We start from the raw sequence: 26,003 nt of genomic DNA, 5'->3' as shown, positions 1-26,003 counted from the left end.
CTTCATATCAACCAGATGTGGTAAGTGACACTACTGACCAACTGAAAACAGTCTTTGTACACAGAGCTTCCTGAGTTTTCTGCACACCTAGTTTTCAGGGAGAACTGTAGAAGATAACTCCAGAAGAGTTATTACAGGTTCACAGAAGCACAACATCAATCAGTTGAAATCCTATCACAAAATTCTTTATGTCAAGCAATCCAAAGACAGGTAGATGAAGACAGTCCATGGTCTTACACAGAAAGACAGTTCCAAACAAAAGAAGGAAAACCAACAGATCCTCTAGGCTCACATCAGGGTCTCGAGAAGGTCCAGGTCATACACAGGGAGGTCCAGAAAACAGAGCTGGGTAGAGCAAGGAGGGAAATAGGAACAAGCAGGTCCAGTACTGCGAGGAGGGAGAGCACAGGGGAGAAAAACATCAGGTTGGAATAGAACTCACAGTCCCAGAGGTTCCAGGTCAGGTAGAGTTAGCAACAAGAAAGCTGTCCAAGGATAAACGCTGGCTACTGTTCTCGGTCCATTTGAGACTATTTGACAAAATGGACCTGCTTATAAAGAGAGGGGGTGACACAGGTGGAGTTAACGAGTAAACAGGTAATAAGACAGGTAGGAGGACAAACAGGAAACCGACCAAATAAGGGAATGAGGGACAGACGGGGCTGGAGAGCTGGAATCCTGACACATAATAAATTAGGTGAATCTTTAAAATGTTTCCTATGAGGAAGTGAAGAGACTTGATCCAACTGTTATTAGTCAAGAGGCAGTTTACACCATGAGTGGGTTTCCAGTCCCACACAGGACTGATATAAAGAGACAGACAAACATTCACACTCACTCTCATTTCTCTTCAGCTTTTATTAACTACATCTACAAAGATGGGAGTAAGTATTATTTCATTTTTTATTCTGTGTATTTTCTGACTCCTCAGGTAGGTGATGAGTGTTGGGTCATATTTTAAAAGTGTAACTGTCCTCTGTATCTGTATTATTACTGACAGGTGTTAGTATCACACAACAACTGACTGTATCGTCTTCTTCTGTCCACAGGTTTTGACCCTAGAGAACGCGTCCTTTAACGTTGGAGAGACTCTGACTATTACTGGAGTTCCTAAATCAAATGCTAAACAGTAAGTGGTGATAATGTAAAACAATATTTCTGAACTGTTTCTGTAAAGTTTCAAACCCTCTGAGTCATCTTATCAGTTTGAAACATAATGAATAATTTAAAAATATAATGAATGTTTTTGTTTCTTTGTGCTTCAGGTTTACTGTGAATATCGGCTTCAGTGACAAAGACATAGCTCTGCATGTCAACCCTCGATTTCACTGCGGTGATCACGTGAAGAAAGTGGTCTTCAGCTCTCGCCAGGGAGGAAACTGGGGTGAAGAGCTCTGCGGCCAAAGCTTTCCCTTTGAAGAAGGAAAGGAGTTCGAGGTGTGTGTGTGTGTGTGTGTGTGTGTGTGTGTGTGTGTGTGTGTGTCTGTGTGTCATATTTATTCTGACCCTTCATGTGTGTCTACTGTTTTAAATCCACGTCTCATTCTTCTTCTTTTCTTTTAGTGACCTCTGTTGGAGAATGTGTGTCACTGTACCTCTGATAACTTGACCTTCATCATGTTACCACTAATTTATTAACTCATACAGATCTGTGAAAACTACATACATTTGTTTTTAATATATTTCCAGGTATTTATAATGATATGATTTTGTGTTATTACTCATTCTTCATTTATCTCTCTACAGATTTCCATTGAATTCAAGTCTGCTGAGTTCTTGGTGATTTTACCAGATGACTCTGTTTTCCGCTTCCATAATCACCTCGGTGCAGAGATCTACCCAATGATCTTTGTCAATGCAGATGTTCGCATCACAAGTTTTAAGATCAAGTAAACCTCCCAGGAATCAGTGAATTCAAATAAAGTCACATAATAATCACATATTGACCTGAATACATGTGATAGAAGACTCAGTGATTTACTAATACAATCAACTTTACACATGTGGAAAGGATTTGTTCATGTCTGATGGCTCATGATGTCCTCAAATGTGTGCTCAGCAATTTACCAATAAAATCAAGATTCACAAATGTGAAAAATCATTTTCTGTCTTCAGTTCTTTCTTCATAATGTTCAGAAAAATTTTAAAACAACTACAATAAACTGAAACAGATAACAAAATGTGTACCTCAGACTTTAAGTACGACTCAGAGTTCTACTAGCTTCAGAAGTTCTGATGACTCTGCAGTTGGAGGATGTATTCAGGGTAAAGATGTAGTCCCTAGTAGGTTTATGCCCTACCCTGGCTATCAGAATCTACACTGCTGAACCTGGCTGAGTACCTAAGATATCTATTCTGTGTTTTCTACTGAGTTTTAGGCACAGTGTGATTCAGTTACTCAGATTCAAGGTTCTCTGTGTTCATTAATCACCTGGTTCGATAAGGAGACTGGCAGTAGCAACTCTACACAGAGAGTGAAAAGACCTCCATCCCACTAGGAATCCACACATACACACTTATAAAAAAGGCAAAATGTTCTTCTTCTTCTTCTTAATGTTCAGAAAAGTTTTAAAACGACCACAAAAAACTGAAACAGATAACAAAATGTGTACCTCAGACTTTAAGTACTACTGATGAATTTCAGGAAATCCAGGTGTCCTGTCATCCCTCTCTCTATACAGGGAGGTGGAGGTTGTGTCCAAGTACAAATACCTGGAAGTGTACTTGGACATCAAACTGGACTAAGAACTCATCAGCACTGTACAAAAAGGCTCAGAGCCTGATATACTTTCTGAGGAGACTCAGGTCCTTCCACGCCTGCAGCACCATGTTGATGATGTTCTATGAGTCAGTGGTTCCAGTGTCATCTTCTATGCTGTGGTCTGCTGGGGCAGCAACATGAAGGTGCCAGACACCAACAGACTAAACAAACTGATCAGGAGGAGCTGGTTCTGTTCTGGGGGTGAAGCTGGACCCTCTACATGTTGTAGCTGAGAGGAGGATGCTGTACAAACACCTCTCAGTCCTGGACAATCCACCCACTGCACAGTGTTCAGCCAAAGACTGATCACATCATGTTCTCCACAGAGAACCAGAGGAGATCCTTTCTGCTTGCGACCATCAAACTGTAAAACTCCCCCCTCCTTGTCCCCTCCCTCTATAGAGAGGTGGTGGACTAACTCTCATCAGAATAATTATTTATGTTGTTTATATCTTGTCGTTCCTCCCTGGAATAAGTTCTCTGTAAGTTGAGTTTTGTCAACTGGACTTCCTTATTATAAGGTGGAATCAACAGGAATGGACGTGATCTCCTGAGCTACTGCAGATTATGACTATGTCGTCTTCAGGACACTATGTGACATCACATATTTGAGTGATTGGAGAAGAAATGAACACTGCAGAGAATGAGACTTTACACCAATCACAGCTTAAGACTAATTCAATTCAATTCAATTTTATTTGTATAGCGCTTTTAACAACTGACATTGTCACAAAGCAGCTTTACACAACCAAAGAACAGTACAAGTACATGAGAGGAACCAGACTCAACAGGGAACCCAGCCTTATATGGGTGATCACATGCTATGTGTTAGGCAGCAGGAAGTTCAGTATAATAGTTAATGTTTTTTAAGTTAATGTGGAGTCCAGTCAGGTATTGGAGGTCAGGTAGACTTGTAGGACATTCCAGTCTTGGACTATCGAGCGTTGAGTTGAGACCTCAGAGAAACAGCTGCCGAAGGCAGCCGAGGCCAAGACCGACTTCATGTTAGAGTGGAACCATCCCCAGTCACCACACGCATCCCACAGAGACCACACGGGGGATCTAAGCAACGAGATCTGTGACCAGAAGTGGGGCACCAGGACGAGTCAGACAGGTCCAGAGGGTAAAACATTTAGCTCGATAGAGAGACAGGAAGAGGAGAGATAACAGTTAGTTATGGTCACAGTCAGATAACATAGGAGGTGAATGTACATTTAGTGTAGAGTGCAGCAGGGACTCCGGCAGAAACTAATTATGACAGCCTAACTAAAAGGGTGGGCCAGAAGGAAACGCAGACATGAGGGCTCCCTGGGATGTAGAGCAACCGAACACTTCACTGTCAACAAACCTGATTGATCAGTCAGAGTGGGGAAGACAGCATCTAAACATACCAGTTCACCATAATGCTCTACGTCCATGAGTCCTTCCCAGATCTATTTACTCAAATGCTTGACTAAATAGGTAGGTTTTCAGCCTAGACTTAAACACTGAGACTGTGTCTGAGTCCCGAACGCCATTTGGAAGGCTATTCCATAACTTTGGGGCTTTGTAAGAAAAAGCTCTGCCCCCAGCTGTAGTTTTCATGATACCAGGTACTGACAGGCAGCCAGCATCCTCTGATCCAAGTAGGTGTGGTGGATCATAAGACACTAGCAGTTCACTTAGATACTGCGGCGCGAGACCATTTAATGCTTTAAATGTCAAAAGTGGTATTTTAAAATCAATGCAAGATTTCACAGGGAGCCAATGAAGTGTAGATAAGATAGGCGTGATGTGATCGTATCTTCTGGTTCTAGTGAGGACTCTCGCTGCTGCATTCTGAACTAACTGAAGCTTGTTTATGCACCTGGTTGAACAGCCAGACAGTAAGGCAGTACAGTAGTCCAACCTAGAGGTGATGAAAGCATGGACTAATTTTTTTTGCATCATTAAGTGACAAAATATTCCTCATCTTGGCAATATTTCTGGAGGTGAAAGAAAGCTGTCCTGGTGATATTATCTACATGAGCTTCAAATGAAAGACTGGAATCTAGAATCACACCAAGGTCTTTGACTGTTGCACTAGATGTAACAGAAAGGCCATCTAGAGTTACATTGTGATGTAAAATCTTGCTTCTAGCTGCAGATGATCCTATAACTAGTACTTCTGTCTTATCAGGATTAAGTAGAAGGAAGTTAATTAGTATCCAGTCTCTTATATCGTTTTGTCACGAGCCTAGGATCCGACTCCATTGCCAGAGACAACACAGGACAAGAGAAATGACATAAGGAAGTCGGGAACCTGCGGCCGAACAGAGCTGTCGTCAGGTGAGTATGGTGATCTAGGAGAGGAAACAGAGTTAAATTGAGTCTGGCTGGATCTTGGGTAATGTTAATCTTGGAGTTCTCACTGAAGTGCTGATGAGCTGTGGCCGAGAAGCAGGGAGGAGTGAACCAGAGAGAAGACTGTGAGGAGTTGTAGATTGCAGAATATGATGGAGCTTCCAAAATGGCCGACAGTAGAATGAAGCATGTGTTGACTGGTAGCAGAGGAGGAATGATATGGTCTGAAGAAAAGGCTAAGTGGCAAAAGCACAATGAGTTAGTGAACACAAAAAACTGTTGACAGGTTTCCAGAAAGCCGAGGTGTAGAGTAAGAGACAAATCCAGGGTCGTACATAAAAAGCTGTCCAAGCACTAATGTCCATAAGGCGAGAACCGAGGTCCAAACAACAATCCAGCTCAATACTGAGAGGTAATATAGAAAACAGAGATCCAAAAGGCTGATAACAATGTCAGGGGACGGTCCAGGTCATACACAAGGGAATCCAATTTAGGGACAGAACAGGGACAGAGGCAGAGGGGAGCAGGAACAGGTCAGGCAGAAAACACTCACGTTACCGAAGAGCAGAGCAGAGGCAGGTCAGAACAGAAGGCAGGTCCGGTTAGGGGGAAGTCAGACAGAGACAGGTCTCAGGTCAGGCAGGGTTCGTATCCAATAAGCTGTTACAATCTGGCCTGACGGACGGCGACGAACAAACAGGTAGGAACCAAAATGAGGTTTATTTAACAAAAGGCAGGGGACACAGGGAACTAACACAAACTAACAAAGTATCAAATGAAAAAGACCCGAAAACACGGTGAGTAAACACAAACAAAACCACAACCTGACATACAAAGTAACAACTTAAAACCCATGCATTAACATGGACAAAACTGACAAAATAGATGAACAAAGTAACAAACTAAATTCACTGCAGAAGGCAGGCCAGACGGGAACAAACAAACAAAGCTAACAGGACAAAGTAACAACAAAGACACACACTGCATAAACGCAGACCAAATAATTCAAACTTACAAACAAACAGAGGTTCCTGACGAACAAACAAACACATGAACTGACCAGAATGATACGGGGCAAACAAAACATGAGGAGCGTGAGAGCATGAATGAACATCAGGGTGAGTGATGTGTGAAAGTCAATGTGACAAACCAGCACCGAACTGAGGACTGAGGGGTGCTTTTAAAATGGAGGGAGTAACAGGTGCATTGAATTAGTCAATTAGTCCAGCAGTGAGTGGAGGGCGGAAAGTGGAGGAAGTCCATATATGGTGTGAGACAGGAGGGTGAGACCAGAACAAAACAAAACCAAAGCCACAGACAGGGACAGAGGGAGGAACTGTAACATAAGCAGTCTGAAGATAACGCTGGATAGTTTGGTTCTCAGGTTGACGTGAGACTATCCGGACTGACAGATCTGCTAATAAAGGGACAGGGCAAGCACAGGTGCAGACAATAGGCAATTAGCAGGTCACATGACAGAGGAGGGAGAAAACAAAAAAATCAGGGGCAGACAGACAGGAGGAGCTGGAATCATGACACCTTTACACATTGATCAACTTTATTAAGCTGTTTGATCTGGTTTTGATGAAACATATAACTGTGTGTCGTCAGCATAACAATGAAAGTTAATACCATGCTTATGGATTATGTTGCCCAGAGGAAGCATGTAGAGGGAAAAAAGCAGTGGGCCTAAAACGGAACCCTGTGGAAAACCAAACTCCACTGGAGAGCATGTGGAGTAATCGCCATTTAGATCTACATACTGATAACGATCAGTCAAATAGGACCTAAGCCAGGAGAGGGCCGTTCCCTTAATTCCTACAACATTTTCTACTCTGTGAAGGAGAATACGACTGTAGTCGAGTAGCACAAGCATAGAGACACTACCCTGATCAGAGGCCACTAGGGGGTCATTTACTACTTTAACAAGTGCTGTCTCTGTGCTGTGATGAGGCCTAAATCTTGACTGATAGAGCTGGTGTATCTTATATCTATGTAGATAGACTAGACCAGACTAATCACATGTTTTTTTCCACACACCTTTAAACACAACATTAGCTGTGTTCACTAGACTAGAGCACTACTGAAAATTAACTTTATCAATTGTTATCTTAAAATCTATAAAGCTTTATTAGATTAAATTATGTGAACTTGTTATATTTTCTTTTAAAATGTACACATTTTTATTTCAGTGTGATAAATATTACAGCCTCATGTAAACACCATATGGTTAACAGTAACCAACCAACCAGAAGAGGGCAACAGAAACTGAAATATCACAGACATGAAACCAGTCAGTACAAAATAACAAGTGCAGAGTCTCTGAGTTTGTAGATGTTCAGTGTGATTGAGCATTAACATCATTTACCAGAGTTTATGGTCGTTATTATCATATCAGTATCTGTCTTTAACATCAGGTCATTGCCCCAAACATAGTGAACATGTAACCCTCTCCCGGTGGAAAAGGAGCAAGAGAGTGACTGGCTCTTATCCCAGGTCTGAAGATTAGTCGGGCTAAGTAGTTTCTAGACAGCTTGGACCAGAAATCTGATGTGGTTGAAGTCTGCTTGCCACATATGTTCCAAAAAGATGCAGCACGTTTTCCCACATGCTGCAGTGTAGAATGAGTCCCACCACCTGCATCCTCACATATTTCACATCTCCTCCAGGTGCCTCTGTACTTCGTGCGTTCCCTGTTTCACAGAACTTTGAACTCCTCAGAGTCTCTGAAAGAGAGCTGTGAGACGTTGGTGTTCCTACAAACAGCTGTCATTGTCTGCAGCACAGTTTAACTGGTTCAGTTATACAAGAAGAGCACAGTGAGGTGTCAGTTACACTTTTCATTAATCACCTAACATTCAACATGAGGTCAACATATTTATCCATCTATTATCTGAACTACTTTTCCTGTTAAGGGATGTAGTGTGCTACAGCCAATCCCAGCAGTCATTAGATAAGAAGAGAGGTACACCCCGGACAGGGGGGACATCCAGAGACAAACATTCACACTCACATACACAGTTATGGACAGTTTAGAGTCACCAATTAACCTAAGTGCAATTTAATCAAATCAGTTGTAACAAAAAGAAAATTCCAACACACAGTACAGTGAAAAACCTGATGTTCAAACCACTAATCTAAGTCTGAACCTAACACTGCTGTGGTTCCACTGAGTGGCCTTCTTGTTCTTCTGTGCACAGACTGTGAAGGAACAGGTCTTTGGACTTTGGAGAGACCCTGACCATTACTGGAGGGGTACTGTAAAATAATATGGTGGTATTTTCTAAAACAGATCACAGTAAAAGTGAAACCACTCATCTCTTCTTGTTCTCCGTCCTTTTTAAATGGTATTAACAGTAGTAGAGTACTTGTGTATTCATCCAACAGATCTTATGCTGCTTGTGCAGGATGCTGTTCATTTGTCCAGGTTTTACATATTTTGTTGTCATCTTTTCTAAACCACTGATATTTTCATTAACATTTTATGATGAAGGGTGGTATTTGTTCTCATTTAATTCTTTAGTTGCACAACAGTTGACAGCTGAATAGATTCCAACTAATTTACAAGACCTCATTTAACTCCTTTTTATTTTTCTTTGTCTCTACTTGATTCATTTGTCCTGTAAAATGCACCGACTGGTTTGAACATGAGTTGAACATTGTTTTAATACCTTCATCACAGAAATAAAGACCAAGAGACACTACGTGCTAACTTTTCCTCATTAATTTGAGGCCATGAAGGATCCATTTTAAACATAATGAACCATTTTAAAGTTTAATAAATCTCTTGAGGTCTTTATGCCTCAGCTTTACAATAAAACACAACATCAGCATCAACATAGGGTCTTCAGTGAGTGTTCCACTAACTAACTAGGTGGAGGGATTATCCAGGACTGAGAGGAGTTTGGACAGCATCCTCCTCTCAGCTACAACATGTAGAGGGTCCAGCTCCAGATCTTTGAGTCTCTGAGTCTTTTTATATTTTCAGAATATTTCTTATTTTCTAAAATCCAAATAAACTCGACTGTTGTCCAAAGTTTGTTCTGTGACGTCCTGAACAAAAAGTCTTTTTTCCTCTTTGCTGTTCTGATTAATACTGATAAGGAGCCACACAGGTAACCTTATTTTTCTATAGTGTTTACCCCCAGTTTACAGTCGGAAACTCGATTGTACAGGTTCCCATGAGACACAGAGAGTAAACAATGTGGTAATATGAGAACTCAAAGAGATATTTGAGCTTTGCACCAACATGTTCCTGTTAACTCCTGTTAGGCCTCAGGCCTCATCCCTGTGTGTTTAGGCGTTTTTGTCTCCTCCTGCTGTTTCCTTGTTTTTCTCTTCCTCCACCTCCACTCATCCCACTGGACTCCTGATTAACTGATTCATTTCACCTGTGTTCCCCTTTTTGTTTTATAGGCTCCCCTCAGTGCTTTATTCCCTGCTGGTTTGTCATGTTGTGTTGTATTGCATGGTGCTCCTCAATCACTCTGGTTTGTCCGTCCCTCAAGTTGCTCCCCTTTTGTTTGTTGGTTTCTCTGGGACTCTTTTTGTTTGTTGGACTGTTTCCCCACGTTTTCCTTTTTACCTGCTACTTCAATGTTTTCAGTTGATACTATGTCCGTCTGTTTCTGGTTTTTGTTAGTCCTTATTTCACCGTGTTTTTGGGTCTTTTTGTTGCTACTTTTGTTCAGTGCTTGTTAGCTCCCCGTGTCCCTGCCTTTTGTTTAATAAATATATCCTCCTGCACTTTACTGTTTGGTCCCGTCAGTCCCGTTCCCTCACGAACTCCACCTCTTAAGTAAGCAGTTCTTACTTGTTGCATGTCAGTAATTAATTATCTACAAAACTGGATGTGTGAGTGTAAGAGGTGGAGTTAACAGGAACATGTTGGTGCAAATTCTCTGTAAGTTGAGTCTCTGCAAGACGGAAACTGGACTTTCTTCTTTTTAGGTGGAATTAACAGGAATCTGACATTTAAATATTCACAGATGTACCTGATAATTCAGTCCATCGTCTTTACCATCTTTTCTGTTAAGGGAGAGCTGAGACTTGTTGACTGTCATTGGTCCAGAGGCAGATTACTCCCTGGGTGGGTTTCCATTCTCACAAAGGACTGATAACAAACATTTACACTCACTTTCTTCAGTTTTTATAAACGACATCTGCAAACATGAGAGTAAGTATTATTTCATTTTTTATTCTGTGTATTTTCTGACTCCTCAGGTAGGTGATGAGTGTTGGGTCATATTTTAAAAGTCTAACTGTCCTCTGTATCTGTATTACTGACATTAGACAGACTAGAATATTTACAGGTGAATGTCTAAATAATTATTGGCTCCGTGACACCTGCAAATACAATATGTCAAAGATCTGACATTTGTGGTCATAAGAGGACAGAGTTACTGACAGGTGTTAGTATCACACAACAACTGACTGTATCGTCTTCTTCTGTCCACAGGCTTTGACCGTAATGGACGCCTACTTTAAAGTTGGAGAGACTCTGACTGTTACTGGAGTTCCTAAACCGAATGCTGCACAGTGAGTGGTGATAATGTAAAAAAATATTTCTGAACTGTTTCTGTAAAGTTTCAAACCCTCTGAGTCATCTTATCAGTTTGAAACATAATGAACAATTTTAAAATATAATGAATGTTTTTGTTTCTTTGTGCTGCAGCTTTAATGTCAATATCTGCCTCAGTGAGAAAGACATAGCTCTGCATGTCGACGCTCGATTTAACCAATTAAATGACATAAGAAAAGTGATCTTCACCTCTCGCCAGGGAGGCAACTGGGGTAAAAGTAACTACTGCCAAAGCTTTCCCTTTGAAGAAGGAAAGGAGTTCAAGGTGTGTGTGTGTGTGTGTGTGTGTTTGTGGGTGTTTGTGTGTGTGTGTGTGTGTGTCATATTTATTCTAACCCTTCATGTGTGTCTACTGTTTTAAATCCACGTCTCATTCTTCTTCTTTTCTTTTAGTGACCTCTGTTGGAGAATGTGTGTCACTGTACCTCTGATAACTTGACCTTCATCATCTCTTTCGGCTTTTCCCATCAGGGGTCGCCACAGTGAATCATCCTGTTCCACCTCACTCTATCATGAACATCTTCTACCCTAACACTAGCCAACCTCATGTCCTCTGTTAAGACATCCATATATCTCCTCCTTGGTCGTCCTCTTGCCCTCCTACCTGGCAGCTCCATCTCCAACATCCTTCTACCAATATACTCACTATCCCTCCTCTGAACATGTCCGAACCATCTCAGTCTGGCCTCTCTGACTTTGTCGGTAACACAGGCAACGTGAGCCGTCCCTCTGATGTACTCGTTCCTTATTCTGTCTAACCTGGTCACTCCTAAGGAGAACCTCAACATCTTCATCTCTGCTACCTCCATCTCAGCCTCTTGTCTCTTTCTCACTGCTACCGTCTCTAACCCATAGAGCAGAGCTGGTCTCACCACTGTCTTGTACACCTTTCCTTTGAGTCTTGCTGACACTCTTTTGTCACACAACACTCCTGACACTTTCCTCCACCCGCTCCAACCTGCCTGCACTCGTCTCTTCACCTCTTTTCCACACTCTCCATCACACTGAACTGTTGACCCCAAGTACTTAAACTCCTGCACCTTCTTCACTTCAGCCCCCTGTAACCTAACACTTCTACCTGGATCCCTCTCGTTCAGACACATGTATTCTGTCTTACTATGACTGACCTTCATGCCTCTTCTTTCTAGAGCAAACCTCCACCTCTCCAGCTGTTCCTCTACCTGCTCTCTACTCTCACTGCAGATCACAATGTCATCCGCAAACATCATTGTCCAGGGAGATTCCTGTCTGACCTCATCTGTCAGCCTGTCCATCAACATAGCAAACAAGAAGGGACTCAAAGCTGATCCTTGGTGTAGTCCCACCTCCACCTTGAACTCCTCTGTCTGACCTACAGCACATCTCACCACCGTCATACTTCTCTCATACATGTCCTGAACTACTCTGACGTACTTCTCTGCCACTCCCGACAACCTCATACAGTACCACAGCTCCTCCCTCGGCACCCTGTCATACGCCTTCTCTAAATCCACAAAGACACAATGCAGCTCCTTCTGACCATCTCTGTACTTTTCCATCAACATTCTCAAAGCAAAAACAGCATCAGTGGTGCTCTTACGGGGCATGAAACCATACTGCTGCTCACAAATCTCCACCTTCTTCCTAAGCCTGGCTTCCACTACTCTTTCCCACAGCTTCATTGTGTGGCTCATCAACTTTATTCCTCTGTAGTTGCTGCAGTTCTGCGTGTCACCCTTGTTCTTAAACTTGACCTTCATCATGTTACCACTAATTTATTAACTCATACAGATCTGTGAAAACTACATACATTTGTTTTTGATATATTTCCAGGTCTTTAGAATGATATGATTTTGTGTTATTACGTCTCTTGTTACTCATTCTTCATTTATCTCTCTACAGATTTCCATTGAATTCAAGTCTGCTGAGTTCTTGGTGATTTTACCAGATGACTCTGTTTTCCACTTCCATAATCACCTCGGTGCAGAGATCTACCCAATGATCTTTGTTGATGGAGATGTTCGCATCACAAGTTTTAAGATCAGTAAACCTCCCAGGAATCAGTGAATTCAAATAAAGTCACATAATAATCACATATTGACCTGAATACATGTGATAGAAGACTCAGTGATTTACTAATACAATCAACTTTACACATGTGGAAAGGATTTGTTCATGTCTGATGTCTCATGATGTCCACAAATGTGTGCTCAGCAATTTACCAATAAAATCAAGATTCACAAATGTGAAAAATCATTTTCTGTCTTCAGTTCTTTCTTCATAATGTTCAGAAAAGTTTAAAGACGACTACAATAAACTGAAACAGATAACAAAATGTGTACCTCAGACTTTAAGTACTACTCAGAGTTCTACTAGCTTCAGAAGTTCTGATGACTCTGCAGTTGGAGGATGTATTCAGGGTGAAGATGTAGTCCCTAGTAGGCTTATGCCCTACCCTGGCTATCAGAATCTACACTGCTGAACCTGGCTGAGTACCTAAGATATCTATTCTGTGTTTTCTACTGAGTTTTAGGCACAGTGTGATTCAGTTACTCAGATTCAAGGTTCTCTGTGTTCATTAATCACCTGGTTCGATAAGGAGACTGGCAGTAGCAACTCTACACAGAGAGTGAAAAGACCTCCATCCCACTAGGAATCCACACATACACACTTATAAAAAAGGCAAAAGGAATGTATTTATAAAATATAACATAAATAACAATGTGATAAAACAACAGAACTTCCTTTAGATCACTAACTAAAAATCAGATGTTCAGACAAAATGATAAGAAAATAATCAACACAACATTAAGAAATAAAATTGTTGTCAAGTCAACCCAAATATTCAGTTGTCAGTTCTTAATGTTCTTTTCTTATGTTCTTTGTTGAATGATTCCTTTAACGGTCTCACTGAGTTGCATTTGTTTGAGTATTCAACCAAAATTATATCCAAGATATCAAATGAAAAAAATAGTATGAAAAGGTGAATTTCCCTCGAAGAGAGTCTCCTTTACTTTGATTCCTACCACTGCCTTGGAGTGATGACCTTGGAGTCCTGATGAGAAGACTTCAGCTCCACGACAGCAGAAGAATCGTCCCTCAAAAAAAAAAACAACCAGGATAATCTGCTTAATTGATAAAAACGCCTGTCTGGGTTTTTGTTCTCTCGTCTCTTTCAATTCAGTTCCATTCAGTAACTCTTCTCACTGACAGCTCCGGCTCTATTGACTCTAGTACAGCACATGTCTAGTGAAGAATGTTCTACTTAACTTTTATAACTTTCAACTATGTTTTTTTCTACTCACACACCTGTCTGAGTTGTGTGGTCTGCTAGAGTCATGATGGGAGTGTAGAAACTTCATGTGTGCAGTAAAGAGAGCATCTAGCACTAACCTGTTCATGATGCGTTTAGGAACATTGTGTAATACAGAGCTCTAAATAATAACCTGGGTTACAGAGACATCAAAGAGTAGCAGGGGGTGGTGGACAGGTTTGTGTACTGGTGTGGGTTCAACTATCTTTAACTCAAACAAACACCGTATGGTTAACTGTAACCAACCAACCAACCAGAAGAGGGCAACAGAAACTGAAATATCACAGACATGAAACCAGTCAGTACAAAATAACAAGTGCAGAGTCTTTTGCATGCTCACATATTTCACACCTCCTCCAGGTGCCCCTGTACTCAAAGAACCTGCTCTCTGCTTCACTCTCTCTCTCACAACAGTTGATAGCTGAATAGATTCCAACTAATTTACATGAACTCATTTAACTCCTTTTTATTTTTCTTTGTCTCTACTTGATTCATTTCTCCTGTAAAATGCACCGACTGGTTTGAACATGAGGAACATTGTTTTAATACCTTCATCACAGACATAAAGACCAAGAGACACTACGTGCTAACTTTTCCTCAGTAATTTGAGGCTATGAAGGATCCATTTAAAACATAATGAACCATTTTAAAATGTAGTAAATGTTTTTATTTCTCTGTGCTTCAGTTTTACAGTGAATGTCAGAGTCAATGGAGTTCTCATGTACCTTCAATAAAACACAACATCAGCATCAACGTAGGCCTACTCAGAGACGAATGCAGAGTCTATGAGTTCCCGTCAGTATGTTCAATGTAAAAAGATCAAATTAATTTAGCTTGAAGCTTGAATGAGCATTAACATCCTTTATCAGAGTTTATGGTCGTTATTATGATTTCAGTATCTGTCTTTAGCATCAGGTCATTGCCCCAAACATAGTGAACATGTAACCCTCTCCCAGTGGAACAGGAGCAAGAGGGTGACTGGCTCTTATCCCAGGTCTGAAGGTTAGCTGGGCTAAGTAATTTGTGGACAGCTTGGACCAGGAATCTGATGTGGTTGAAGTCTGCTTGCCACATATGTTCCAAAGAGATGTTTAACTGCAGCATGTTTTCCCAGTTTATCCATTTCTTTGAGTCCCACCACCTGTATCCTCACATATTTCACACCTCCTCCAGGTGACCCTGTACTCAAAGAGCCTGTTCCCTCATTGGTGCTTCTGACACCTCCAGCTCTCTGCTTCACTCTCACTCTACTTCCTGTCTGTCTGGAGTCCACTGATGCTTCTTTTGGGTCACATGAGCCTCTGTACTTCGTGGGTTCCCTGGTTCACAGAACTTTGAACTCCTCAGAGTCTCTGAAAGAGAGCTGTGAGACGTTGGTGTTCCTACAAACAGCTGTCATTGTCTGCAGCACAGTTTAACTGGTTCAGTTATACAAGAAGAGCACAGTGAGGTGTCAGTTACACTTTTCATTTATCACCTAACATTCAACATGAGGTCAACATATTTATCCATCTATTATCTGAACTACTTTTCCTGTTAAGGGATGTAGTGTGCTACAGCCAATCCCAGCAGTCATTAGATAAGAAGAGAGGTACACCCCGGACAGGGGGGACATCCAGAGACAAACATTCCCACTCACATGCACAGTTATGGACAGTTTACAGTCACCAATTAACCTAAGTGCAATTTAATCAAATCAGATGTAACAAAAAGAAAATTCCAACACACAGTACAGTGAAAAACCTGATGTTCAAACCACAAATCTAAGTCTGAACCTAACACTGCTGTGGTTCCACTGAGTGGCCTTCTTGTTCTTCTGTGCACAGACTGTGAAGGAACAGGTCTTTGGACTTTGGAGAGACCCTGACCATTACTGGAGGGGTACTGTAAAATAATATGGTGGTATTTTCTAAAACAGATCACAGTAAAAGTGAAACCACTCATCTCTTCTTGTTCTCTGTCCTTTTTAAATGGTATTAACAGTAGTAGAGTACTTGTGTATTCATCTAACAGATCTTATGCTGCTTGTGCAGGATGCTGTTCATTTGTCCAGGTTTTACATATTTTGTTGTCATCTTTTCTAAACCACTGATATTTTCATTAACATTTTATGATGAAGGGTGGTATTTGTTCTCATTTAATTCTTTAGTTGCACAACATTTGACAGTTGAATAGATTCCAACTAATTTACATGAACTCATTTAACTCTTTTTTTATTTCTCTCTGTCTCTACTTGATTCATTTCTCCTGTAAAATGTACAGACTGGTTTGAACATGAGGAACATTGCTTACATACACTACAACACAGAAATAAAGACCAAGAGACACTACGTGCTAACTTCTCCTCAGTAATTTGAGGCTGTGAAGGATCCATTTTAAACATAATGAACCATTTTAAAATGTAGTAAATATCTTCATGTCTTTGTGCCTCAGTTTTACAGTGAATATCAGTACCAACGGAGTTCTCATGTATCTTCAATAAAACACAACATCAGCATCAATGTAGGGTCTTCAGTGACTGCTCCATTAAAACTGCTAGAAACCTGGGGGGTCACACTGATCATTAACTGAACACTACTGACCACATCTCATCAGTTTCAAGTTCTTGCAGATTTTCACTTTGTAACATTAGAAAGATCCAACCTCCCTGTTTGAATATACAAACCACCTCTTTGTACAGGTTGTGGTCATATCTCCTCTACACTATAATTCCCTGGCCTGGCCCATTATGCTCCTTTAAACCCCTCCACATGATCCAAAATGCAGCAGCAGCACGGTTCTGGTCAGGGGCCATCAGGAGTCGGGGTTGGTAGAAACACAAATGAAGAATAAGAACAAGTGGGGAGGGGGGGGGAACGTTGTTTTTCTTTTTCTTTTTAACTTTGATGGGCTGAATGTAACATTCATGCGTTTCAGCTGTCTCTTTTTCTAGATCATATTCTTTTCCACACATATGGCCAAAGCCATCGTCACATCTGTGTTTTTCCACAGCTTCAGATAACGCACTATAATAGAACGTTTTGCATTCAGGACAATATTTATGCAAATCACACTGACTAGTGTATTTCTCGGCTCTAGGTCGCCATTTTTTCTCTTTGTGCTTATTCACACAGTGGAGCAAATGACACGTACGGTGACAATCATGACATTTGATGTTTTGGATATGTGCTACACTCAGGATCCAGGCAGACCCCACAATGAATGGGGCATATATGGTGCTCTTCCGAACTGTAACCTGTATGACAAAATGTACAAAAGTACCTAACACCCTGAAAAATCCTGACATCTTTTATTCCATAATAATGACCTTGGAATAAGAACAAAAGCAGTGTTTTTGCATTTCTGGGGGTCTGAGTTTCAAATTTCAACAAAGGGCCGCTGCCATGGTTTCTGTAAAATACAACAATTTTACTTTGGATGACAGTTTAAAATTTTTAGATGTCTGAGAAGGAGACAGGGGTCTGCTCTGTTAGACAGGTTTTCTCCTGAATGATTTTAGCAAATTTCTCTACGTCATCCTCTGTGCAACTGGTGTTGAGAAGATGCACGAAGTTGATGGCAAAACACAGCTGATTGTCATTATTGTTGACAATATACAGACACAATATACAGACACAATATACAGACACAATATACAGATACTCCGCTTTTTTTGGAGGATCTCGCAGTTGAGGGTTTTGTCAGCAGGTCTTTGAATTGGGTGGTCAGGGGCGACATCTTCAGGATTTTGGTTGTCACTACGAGATGTTGAAGGATGTATACACCTGCTGGATGAAGGCTGATTACAACTAGTGGATGGAGCCGGATTAGAAACGCCTGATGAATTACAGCTACTTGTTGAAGGCTGGTTACCGCTGTTTGTTGAAACAATTGTTCCTCCTGTTTGTGGTGAAGGTTGTTGGCACGGTAGATTTTCAGGAGCGTTACTCTGGTCCTGTGCAATGTTTTGAATCTGATTGGAAATATTTAGTATTTGATTTATTGTTTCGTCATGATCGAATGGAGCAGGGGTGGGGGGTGTATCGGGTCTTGTGGGACTCTATGGAACACTTACATCAGTTCCGCGCTGCATTTGAAAGGATAAGCTTTTTATCTCATCTATCAGCGCCTGGTAATTTGGAGAATGGTTATCATCGTTGTTGGGATTCTGCTGAGACGCCATGTTTGCCATCTGGACCCCACATTTTTCCCATTTTTCCACACACCTTTCAACACCACATTAGCTGTGTTCACTGGACTGGAGCACTGCTGAAGATTAACTTTGTCAATTGTTGTCTTAAAATCTATAAAGCTTTATTAAATACACTTCTGTGAAGTTGCTGTATTTTCTTTAAAAAATAGAAAATTTTTCTTTCTAAAAATTAAAAATTACAGCCTCATGTAAACAACATATGGTTAACTGTAACTAACCAACCACAGATAACTTCATCATGTTACCACTAATTTATTAACTCATACAGATCTGTGAAAACTACATACATTTGTTTTTGATATATTTCCAAGTATTTATAATGATATGATTTTGTGTTATTACATCTCTTGTTACTTATTCTCCACTCATCTCTCCAGTACAGATTCAACTTTACTGAGTTCCATTTTCACATCTCATATGTTAAGATCAAGTAAACCTCCCAGGAATCAGTGAATAAAAAGTCACAGTAGAATCACAAATTGTCCTGTGCTTTAAAATTTACAATACATGTGATAGAGAACTCAGTGACCAAAGTTAACAGTCGGAAACTCGATTGTACAGGTTCCCAGGAGACACAGAGTAAACAATGTAGTAAAAGGATAACTCAAAGAGATATTTGAGCTTTATGTAGTTCTTACTTGTTGTAAGTTGGTCAATGATTAACTATAAAACTGGGTGTGTGTGAGTACAGGAGGTGGAATTAACAGGAACATTTTGGTGAAAGTTCTCTGGAAGTTCAGTCTTGGCAACTGGACTTCCTTCTTTTTAGGTGGAATTAACAGGAATCTGACATTCAAATACTCACAGATGTACCTGATAATTAAATCCATCATCTTTACCACCTTTCCTGTTAAAGGATTGCTGAGCCTTGTTGAGACAGTGACATAGCTCTGCATGTCAACACTTGATTTAACCACTATGATGACATAAGAAAAGTGGTCTTCAACTCTTGCCAGGGAGGAACCTGGGCTAAATGGAGCTACGGACAAAGCTTTCCCTTTGAAGAAGGAAAGGAGTTCAAGGTGTGTGTGTGTGTGTGTGTGTGTGTGTGTGTCATATTTATTCTGACCCTTCATGTGTGTCTACCGTTTTAAATCCACGTCTCATTCTTCTTCTTTTCTTTTTCTGACCTCTGTTGGAGAATGTGTGTCACTGTACCTCTGATAACTTGACCTTCATCATGTTACCACTAATTTATTAACTCATACAGATCTGTGAAAACTACAAACATTTGTTTTTGATATATTTACAGGTATTTATAATGATATGATTTTGTGTTATTACGTCTCTTGTTACTCATTCTTCATTTATCTCTCTACAGATTTCCATTGAATTCAAGTCTGCTGAGTTCTTGGTGATTTTACCAAATAACTCAGTTTTCCGCTTCTCTAATCGCCTCGGTGCAGAGATCTACCCAATGATCTTCGTTAATGCAGATGTTCGCATCACAAGTTTTAAGATCAAATAAACCTCCCAGGAATCAGTGAATTCAAATAAAGTCACATAATAATCACATATTGACCTGAATACATGTGATAGAAGACTCAGTGATTTACTAATACAATCAACTTTACACATGTGGAAAGGATTTGTTCATGTCTGATGTCTCATGATGTCCACAAATGTGTGCTCAGCAATTTACCAATAAAATCAAGATTCACAAATGTGAAAAATAATTTTCTGTCTTGAGTTCTTTCTTCATAATGTTCAGAAAAGTTTTAAGACGACTACAAAAAACTGAAACAGATAACAAAATGTGTACCTCAGACTTTAAGTACGACTCAGAGTTCTACTAGCTTCAGAAGTTCTGATGACTCTGCAGTTGGAGGATGTATTCAGGGTGAAGATGTAGTCCCTAGTAGGTTTATGCCCTACCCTGGCTATCAGAATCTACACTGCTGAACCTGGCTGAGTACCTTAGATATCTATTCTGTGTTTTCTACTGAGTTTTAGGCACAGTGTGATTCAGTTACTGAGATTCAAGGTTCTCTGTGTTCATTAATCACCTGGTTCGATAAGGAGACTGGCAGTAGCAACTCTACACAGAGAGTGAAAAGACCTCCATCCCACTAGGAATCCACACATACACACTTATAAAAAAGGCAAAAGCAATGTATTTATAAAATATAACATAAATAACAATTTAATAAAACAACAGAACTTCCTTTAGATCACTAACTAAGAATCAGATGTTCAGACAAAATGATAAGAAAATAATCAACACAACATTAAGAAATAAAATTGTTATTTTGAATGATTCCTTTAACACTGAGTTGCATTTGTTTCAGCATTCAACCAAAATTATATCCAAGATATCGAATGAAAAAAATAGTATGAAAAGGTGAATTTCCCTCGAAGAGAGTCTCCTTTACTTTGATTCCTACCACTGCCTTAGAGTGATGACCTTGGAGTCCTGATGAGAAGACTTCAGTGAGAGTACTTGTGTATTCATCTAACAGATCTTATGCTGCTTGTGCAAGATGCTGTTCATTTGTCCAGGTTTTACATATTTTGTTGTCATCTTTTCTAAACCACTGACATTTTCATTAACATTTTATGATGAAGGGTGGTATTTGTTCTCATTTGTTTCTGTAGCTACACAACATTTGACAGCTGAATAGATTCCAACTAATTTACATGAACTCATTTACCTCCTTTTTATTTTCCTTTGTCTCTACTTGATTCATTTCTCCTGTAAAATGCACCGACTGGTTTGAACATGAGGAACATTGTTTACATACCTAAAGTCTGGTTGAAGTCTGCTTGCCACATATGTTCCAAAAAGATGTTTAACTGCAGCATGTTTTCCCAGTTTATCCATTTCTTTGAGTCCCACCACCTGTATCCTCACATATTTCACATCTCCTCCAGGTGACCCTGTACTCAAAGAGCCTGTTCCATCATTGGTGCTTCACACCTCGAGCTCTCTGCTTCACTCTCACTCTACTTCCTGTCTGTCTGGAGTCCACTGATGCTTCTTTTGGGTCACATGAGCCTCTGTACTTCGTGGGTTCCCTGGTTCACAGAACTTTGAACTCCTCAGAGTCTCTGAAAGAGAGCTGTGAGACGTTGGTGTTCCTACAAACAGCTGTCATTGTCTGCAGCACAGTTTAACTGGTTCAGTTATACAAGAAGAGCACAGTGAGATGTCAGTAACACTTTTCATTTATCACCTAACATTCAACATGAGGTCAACATATTTATCCATCCATTATCTGAACTACTTTTCCTGTTAAGGGATGTAGTGTGCTACAGCCAATCCCAGCAGTCATTAGGTGAGAAGAGAGGTACACCCCGGACAGGGGGGACATCCAGAGACAAACATTCCCACTCACATACACAGTTATGGACAGTTTAGAGTCACCAATTAACCTAAGTGCAATTTAATCAAATCAGTTGTAACAAAAAGAAAATTCCAACACACAGTACAGTGAAAAACCTGATGTTCAAACCACAAATCTAAGTCTGAACCTAACACTGCTGTGGTTCCACTGAGTGGCCTTCTTGTTCTTCTGTGCACAGACTGTGAAGGAACAGGTCTTTGGACTTTGGAGAGACCCTGACCATTACTGGAGGGGTACTGTAAAATAATATGGTGGTATTTTCTAAAACATATCACAGTAAAAGTGAAACCACTCATCTCTTCTTGTTCTCCGTCCTTTTTAAATGGTATTAACAGTAGTAGAGTACTTGTGTATTCATCTAACAGATCTTATGCTGCTTGTGCAGGATGCTGTTCATTTGTCCAGGTTTTACATATTTTGTTGTCATCTTATCTAAACCACTGATATTTTCATGAACATTTTATGATGAAGGGTGGTATTTGTTCTCATTTAATTCTTTAGTTGCACAACAGTTGACAGCTGAATAGATTCCAACTAATTTACATGAACTCATTTCACTCCTTTTTATTTTCCTTTGTCTCTACTTGATTCATTTCTCCTGTAAAATGCACCGACTGGTTTGAACATGAGGACCATTGTTTTAATACCTTCATCACAGACATAAAGACCAAGAGACACTACGTGCTAACTTTTCCTCAGTAATTTGAGGCTATGAAGGATCCATTTTAAACATAATGAACCATTTTAAAATGTAGTAAATGTTTTTATTTCTCTGTGCTTCAGTTTTACAGTGAATGTCAGAGTCAATGGAGTTCTCATGTACAGTACCTTCAATAAAACACAACATCAGCATCAACGTAGGCCTACTCAGAGACGAATGCAGAGTCTATGAGTTCCCGTCAGTATGTTCAATGTAAAAAGATCAAATTAATTTAGCTTGAAGCTTGAATGAGCACCAACATCATTTACTGGAATTATTGGTCATTATTATCATATCAGTATCTGTCTTTAGCATCAGGTCGTTGCCCCAACCATAGTGAACATGTAACCCTCTCCCAGTGGAAAAGGAGTGTGAGTGTGATTGGCTCTTATCCCAGGTCTGAAGGTTAGCTGGGCTAAGTAATTTGTAGACAGCTTGGACCAGAAATCTGATGTGGTTGAAGTCTGCTTGCCACATATGTTCCAAAAAGATGTTTCACTGCAGCATGTTTTCCCAGTTTATCCATTTCTTTGAGTCCCACCACCTGTATCCTCACATGTTTCACACCTCCTCCAGGTGACCCTGTACTCAAAGAGCCTGTTCCCTCATTGGTGCTTCTGACACCTCCAGCTCTCTACTTCACTCTCACTCTACTTCCTGTCTGTCTGGAGTCCACTGATGCTTCTTTTGGGTCACATGAGCCTCTGTACTTCGTGGGTTCCCTGGTTCACAGAACTTTGAACTCCTCAGAGTCTCTGAACGAGAGCTGTGAGACGTTGGTGTTCCTACAAACAGCTGTCATTGTCTGCAGCACAGTTTAACTGGTTCAGTTATACAAGAAGAGCACAGTGAGATGTCAGTTACACTTTTCATTTATCACCTAACACTGCTTGTGGTTCCACTGAGTGGCCTTCTTGTTCTTCTGTGCACAGACTGTGAAGGAACAGGTCTTTGGACTTTGGAGAGACCCTGACCATTACTGGAGGGGTACTGTAAAATAATATGGTGGTATTTTCTAAAACAGATCACAGTAAAAGTGAAACCACTCATCTCTTCTTGTTCTCTGTCCTTTTTAAATGGTATTAACAGTAGTAGAGTACTTGTGTATTCATCTAACAGATCTTATGCTGCTTGTGCAGGATGCTGTTCATTTGTCCAGGTTTTACATATTTTGTTGTCATCTTTTCTAAACCACTGACATTTTTATTAACATTTTATGATGAAGGGTGGTATTTGTTCTCATTTAATTCTTTAGTTGCACAACATTTGACAGCTGAATAGATTCCAACTAATTTACATGAATATCTGTGGATGCAGGTGGTGGAACTCAAAGAAATGGATAAAATGGGAAAATGTGCTGCAGCGAAACATCTTTTTTGAACATTTCTGGCAAGCAGACTTCAATCACATCCGATTCCTGTTCCAAGCTGACTACATATTACTTAGCCCAGCTAACCTTCAGACCTGGCATAAGAGCCCTCTTGCTGTTGTTTTTGGATCATCTCCTTAGCAGCTGACCCAAAGCCTATGTCCACTATGTTTGGGGCAATGACCTGATGCTAAAGACAGATACTGATATGATAATAACGACCAGAAACTCTGATAAATTATGTTAGTGCTCATTCAAGCTTCAAGCTAAATTAATTTGATCTTTTTATATTGAACATACTGACGGGAACTCATAGACTTGTAGGCCGGAAGAAACACAAATAAAGAATGAGAACAGTGGAGAGTCGCTTGGAAAGATTATTGGGTGAGAGGGATTGTCCAGGACTGAGAGGAGTTTGTTCAGCATCCTCCTCTCAACTACAACATGTAGAGGGTCCAGCTCCACCCCAGAACAGAACCAGCTCCTCCTGATCAGTTTGTTTAGTCTGTTAGTGTCTGACACCTTCATGTTGTGGCCCCAGCAGACCACAGCATAGAAGATGACACTGGAACCACAGACTCATAGAACATCACATGATGCTGCAGACGTTGAAGGACCTGAGTCTCCTCAGAAAGGTCATCTCTGAGCGTTTTGTGTTTTCAGAATATTTCTTATTTTCTAAAGTCCAAACAAACTCTCCTGTTGTCCAAAGTTTGTTCTGTGATCTACTGAACAAAAAGTCTATTTGCCTCTTTGCCGTTCTGATCAATACTGATAAGGAGCCACACAGGTAACCTTATTTTTCTATAGTGTTTACCCCAAAGTTTACAGTCAGAAACTCGATTGTACAGGTTCCCATGAGACACAGAGTAAACAATGTGGTGATATGAGAACTCAATAAGACATTTGAGCTTCATGTAGTTGTTATTTGTTGCATGTCAGTAATTAATTATCTTCAAAACTGGATGTGTGTGAGCGCAGGAGGTGGAATTAACAGGAACATGTTGGTAAAAGTTCTCTGGAAATTGAGTCTCAGCAACTGGACGTAGAATTAACAGTAATCTGACATTCAAATATTCACAGATGTACCTGATAAATTCAATCCATCATCTTCACCACCTTTCCTGTTTAGGAAGTGCTGAGACTTGTTGACTGTCATTGGTCCAGAGGCAGGTTACTCCCTGAGTTAGTTTCCACAGGACTGATATAAAGAGACAGACAAACATTCACACTCACTCTCATTTCTCTTCAGCTTTTATTAACGACATCTGCAAAGATGAGAGTAAGTATTATTTCATTTTTTATTCTGTGTATTTTCTGACTCCTCAGGTAGGTGATGAGTGTTGGGTCATATTTTAAAAGTGTAACTGTCCTCTGTATCTGTATTACTGACATTAGACAGACTAGAATATTTACAGGTGAATGTCTAAATAATTATTGGCTCCCTGACACCTGCAAATACAATATGTCAAAGATCTGACATTTGTGGTCATAAGAGGACGGAGTTACTGACAGGTGTTAGTATCACACAACAACTGACTGTATCGTCTTCTTCTGTCCACAGGCTTTGACCCTAATGGACGCGTCCTTTAACGTTGGAGAGACTCTGACTGTTACTGGAGTTCCTAAATCGAATGCTGCACGGTAAGATGTGATAATGTAAAACAATATTTCTGAACTGTTTCTGTAAAGTTTCAAACCCTCTGAGTCATCTTATCAGTTTTAAACATAATGAATAATTTTAAAATATGATGAATGTTTTTATTTCTTTGTGCTTCAGGTTTAATGTGAATATCGGCTCCAGTGACAGAGACATAGCTCTGCATGTCGACCCTCGATTTAACCACTGTGATGACATAAGAAAAGTGGTCTTCAACTCTTGCCAGGGAGGAACCTGGGGTAAATGGAGCTACGGACAAAGCTTTCCCTTTGAAGAAGGAAAGGAGTTCGAGGTGTGTGTGTGTGTGTGTGTCTGTGTGTGTGTGTGTGTGTGTGTGTCATATTTATTCTGACCCTTCATGTGTGTCTACTGTTTTAAATCCACGTCTCATTCTTCTTCTTTTCTTTTAGTGACCTCTGTTGGAGAATGTGTGTCACTGTACCTCTGATAACTTGACCTTCATCATGTTACCACTAATTTATTAACTCATACAGATCTGTGAAAACTACATACATTTGTTTTTGATATATTTACAGGTATTTATAATGATATGATTTTGTGTTATTACGTCTCTTGTTACTCATTCTTCATTTATCTCTCTACAGATTTCCATTGAATTCAAGTCTGCTGAGTTCTTGGTGATTTTACCAGATAACACTGTTTTCCGCTTCCCTAATCGCCTCGGTGCAGAGATCTACCCAATGATCTTTGTTGATGATGATGTTCGCATCACAAGTTTTAAGATCAAGTAAACCTCCCAGGAATCAGTGAATTCAAATAAA

At 40.2% G+C, this 26,003-nt stretch overlaps 1 protein-coding gene across 4 annotated transcripts; it reads left to right on the top strand.

Annotated features, from left to right (window-relative positions):
• Positions 1 to 849: 849 nt before the first annotated feature.
• Positions 850 to 26,003, top strand: LOC113173737 (beta-galactoside-binding lectin-like). Of its 4 annotated transcripts, XM_026377266.1 has the most exons (5): positions 9,338 to 9,986; positions 10,120 to 10,259; positions 10,542 to 10,621; positions 10,758 to 10,929; positions 12,546 to 12,832. In XM_026377266.1, exons 2-5 carry the CDS (start codon positions 10,254 to 10,256, stop codon positions 12,708 to 12,710), a joined length of 423 nt encoding a protein of 140 aa, XP_026233051.1. In that variant the 5' UTR covers positions 9,338 to 9,986; positions 10,120 to 10,253; the 3' UTR covers positions 12,711 to 12,832. The 4 variants fall into 4 exon arrangements, with proteins under 4 accessions (XP_026233052.1, XP_026233051.1, XP_026233050.1 ...); XM_026377267.2 differs by lacking the exons at positions 9,338 to 9,986; positions 10,120 to 10,259; positions 10,542 to 10,621; positions 10,758 to 10,929; positions 12,546 to 12,832 and adding exons at positions 850 to 884; positions 1,050 to 1,129; positions 1,266 to 1,437; positions 1,747 to 2,101; XM_026377265.1 differs by lacking the exon at positions 9,338 to 9,986 and having other exon boundaries at positions 9,993 to 10,259.

The sequence above is a fragment of the Anabas testudineus genome, chromosome 21, assembly GCF_900324465.2.
Source record: "Anabas testudineus chromosome 21, fAnaTes1.2, whole genome shotgun sequence".
Classification (NCBI taxonomy): Eukaryota; Metazoa; Chordata; class Actinopteri; order Anabantiformes; family Anabantidae; genus Anabas; species Anabas testudineus.
The sequence above is the reverse complement of the archived record's forward strand: the minus strand, read 5'-3'. Positions and strand labels throughout refer to the sequence as shown.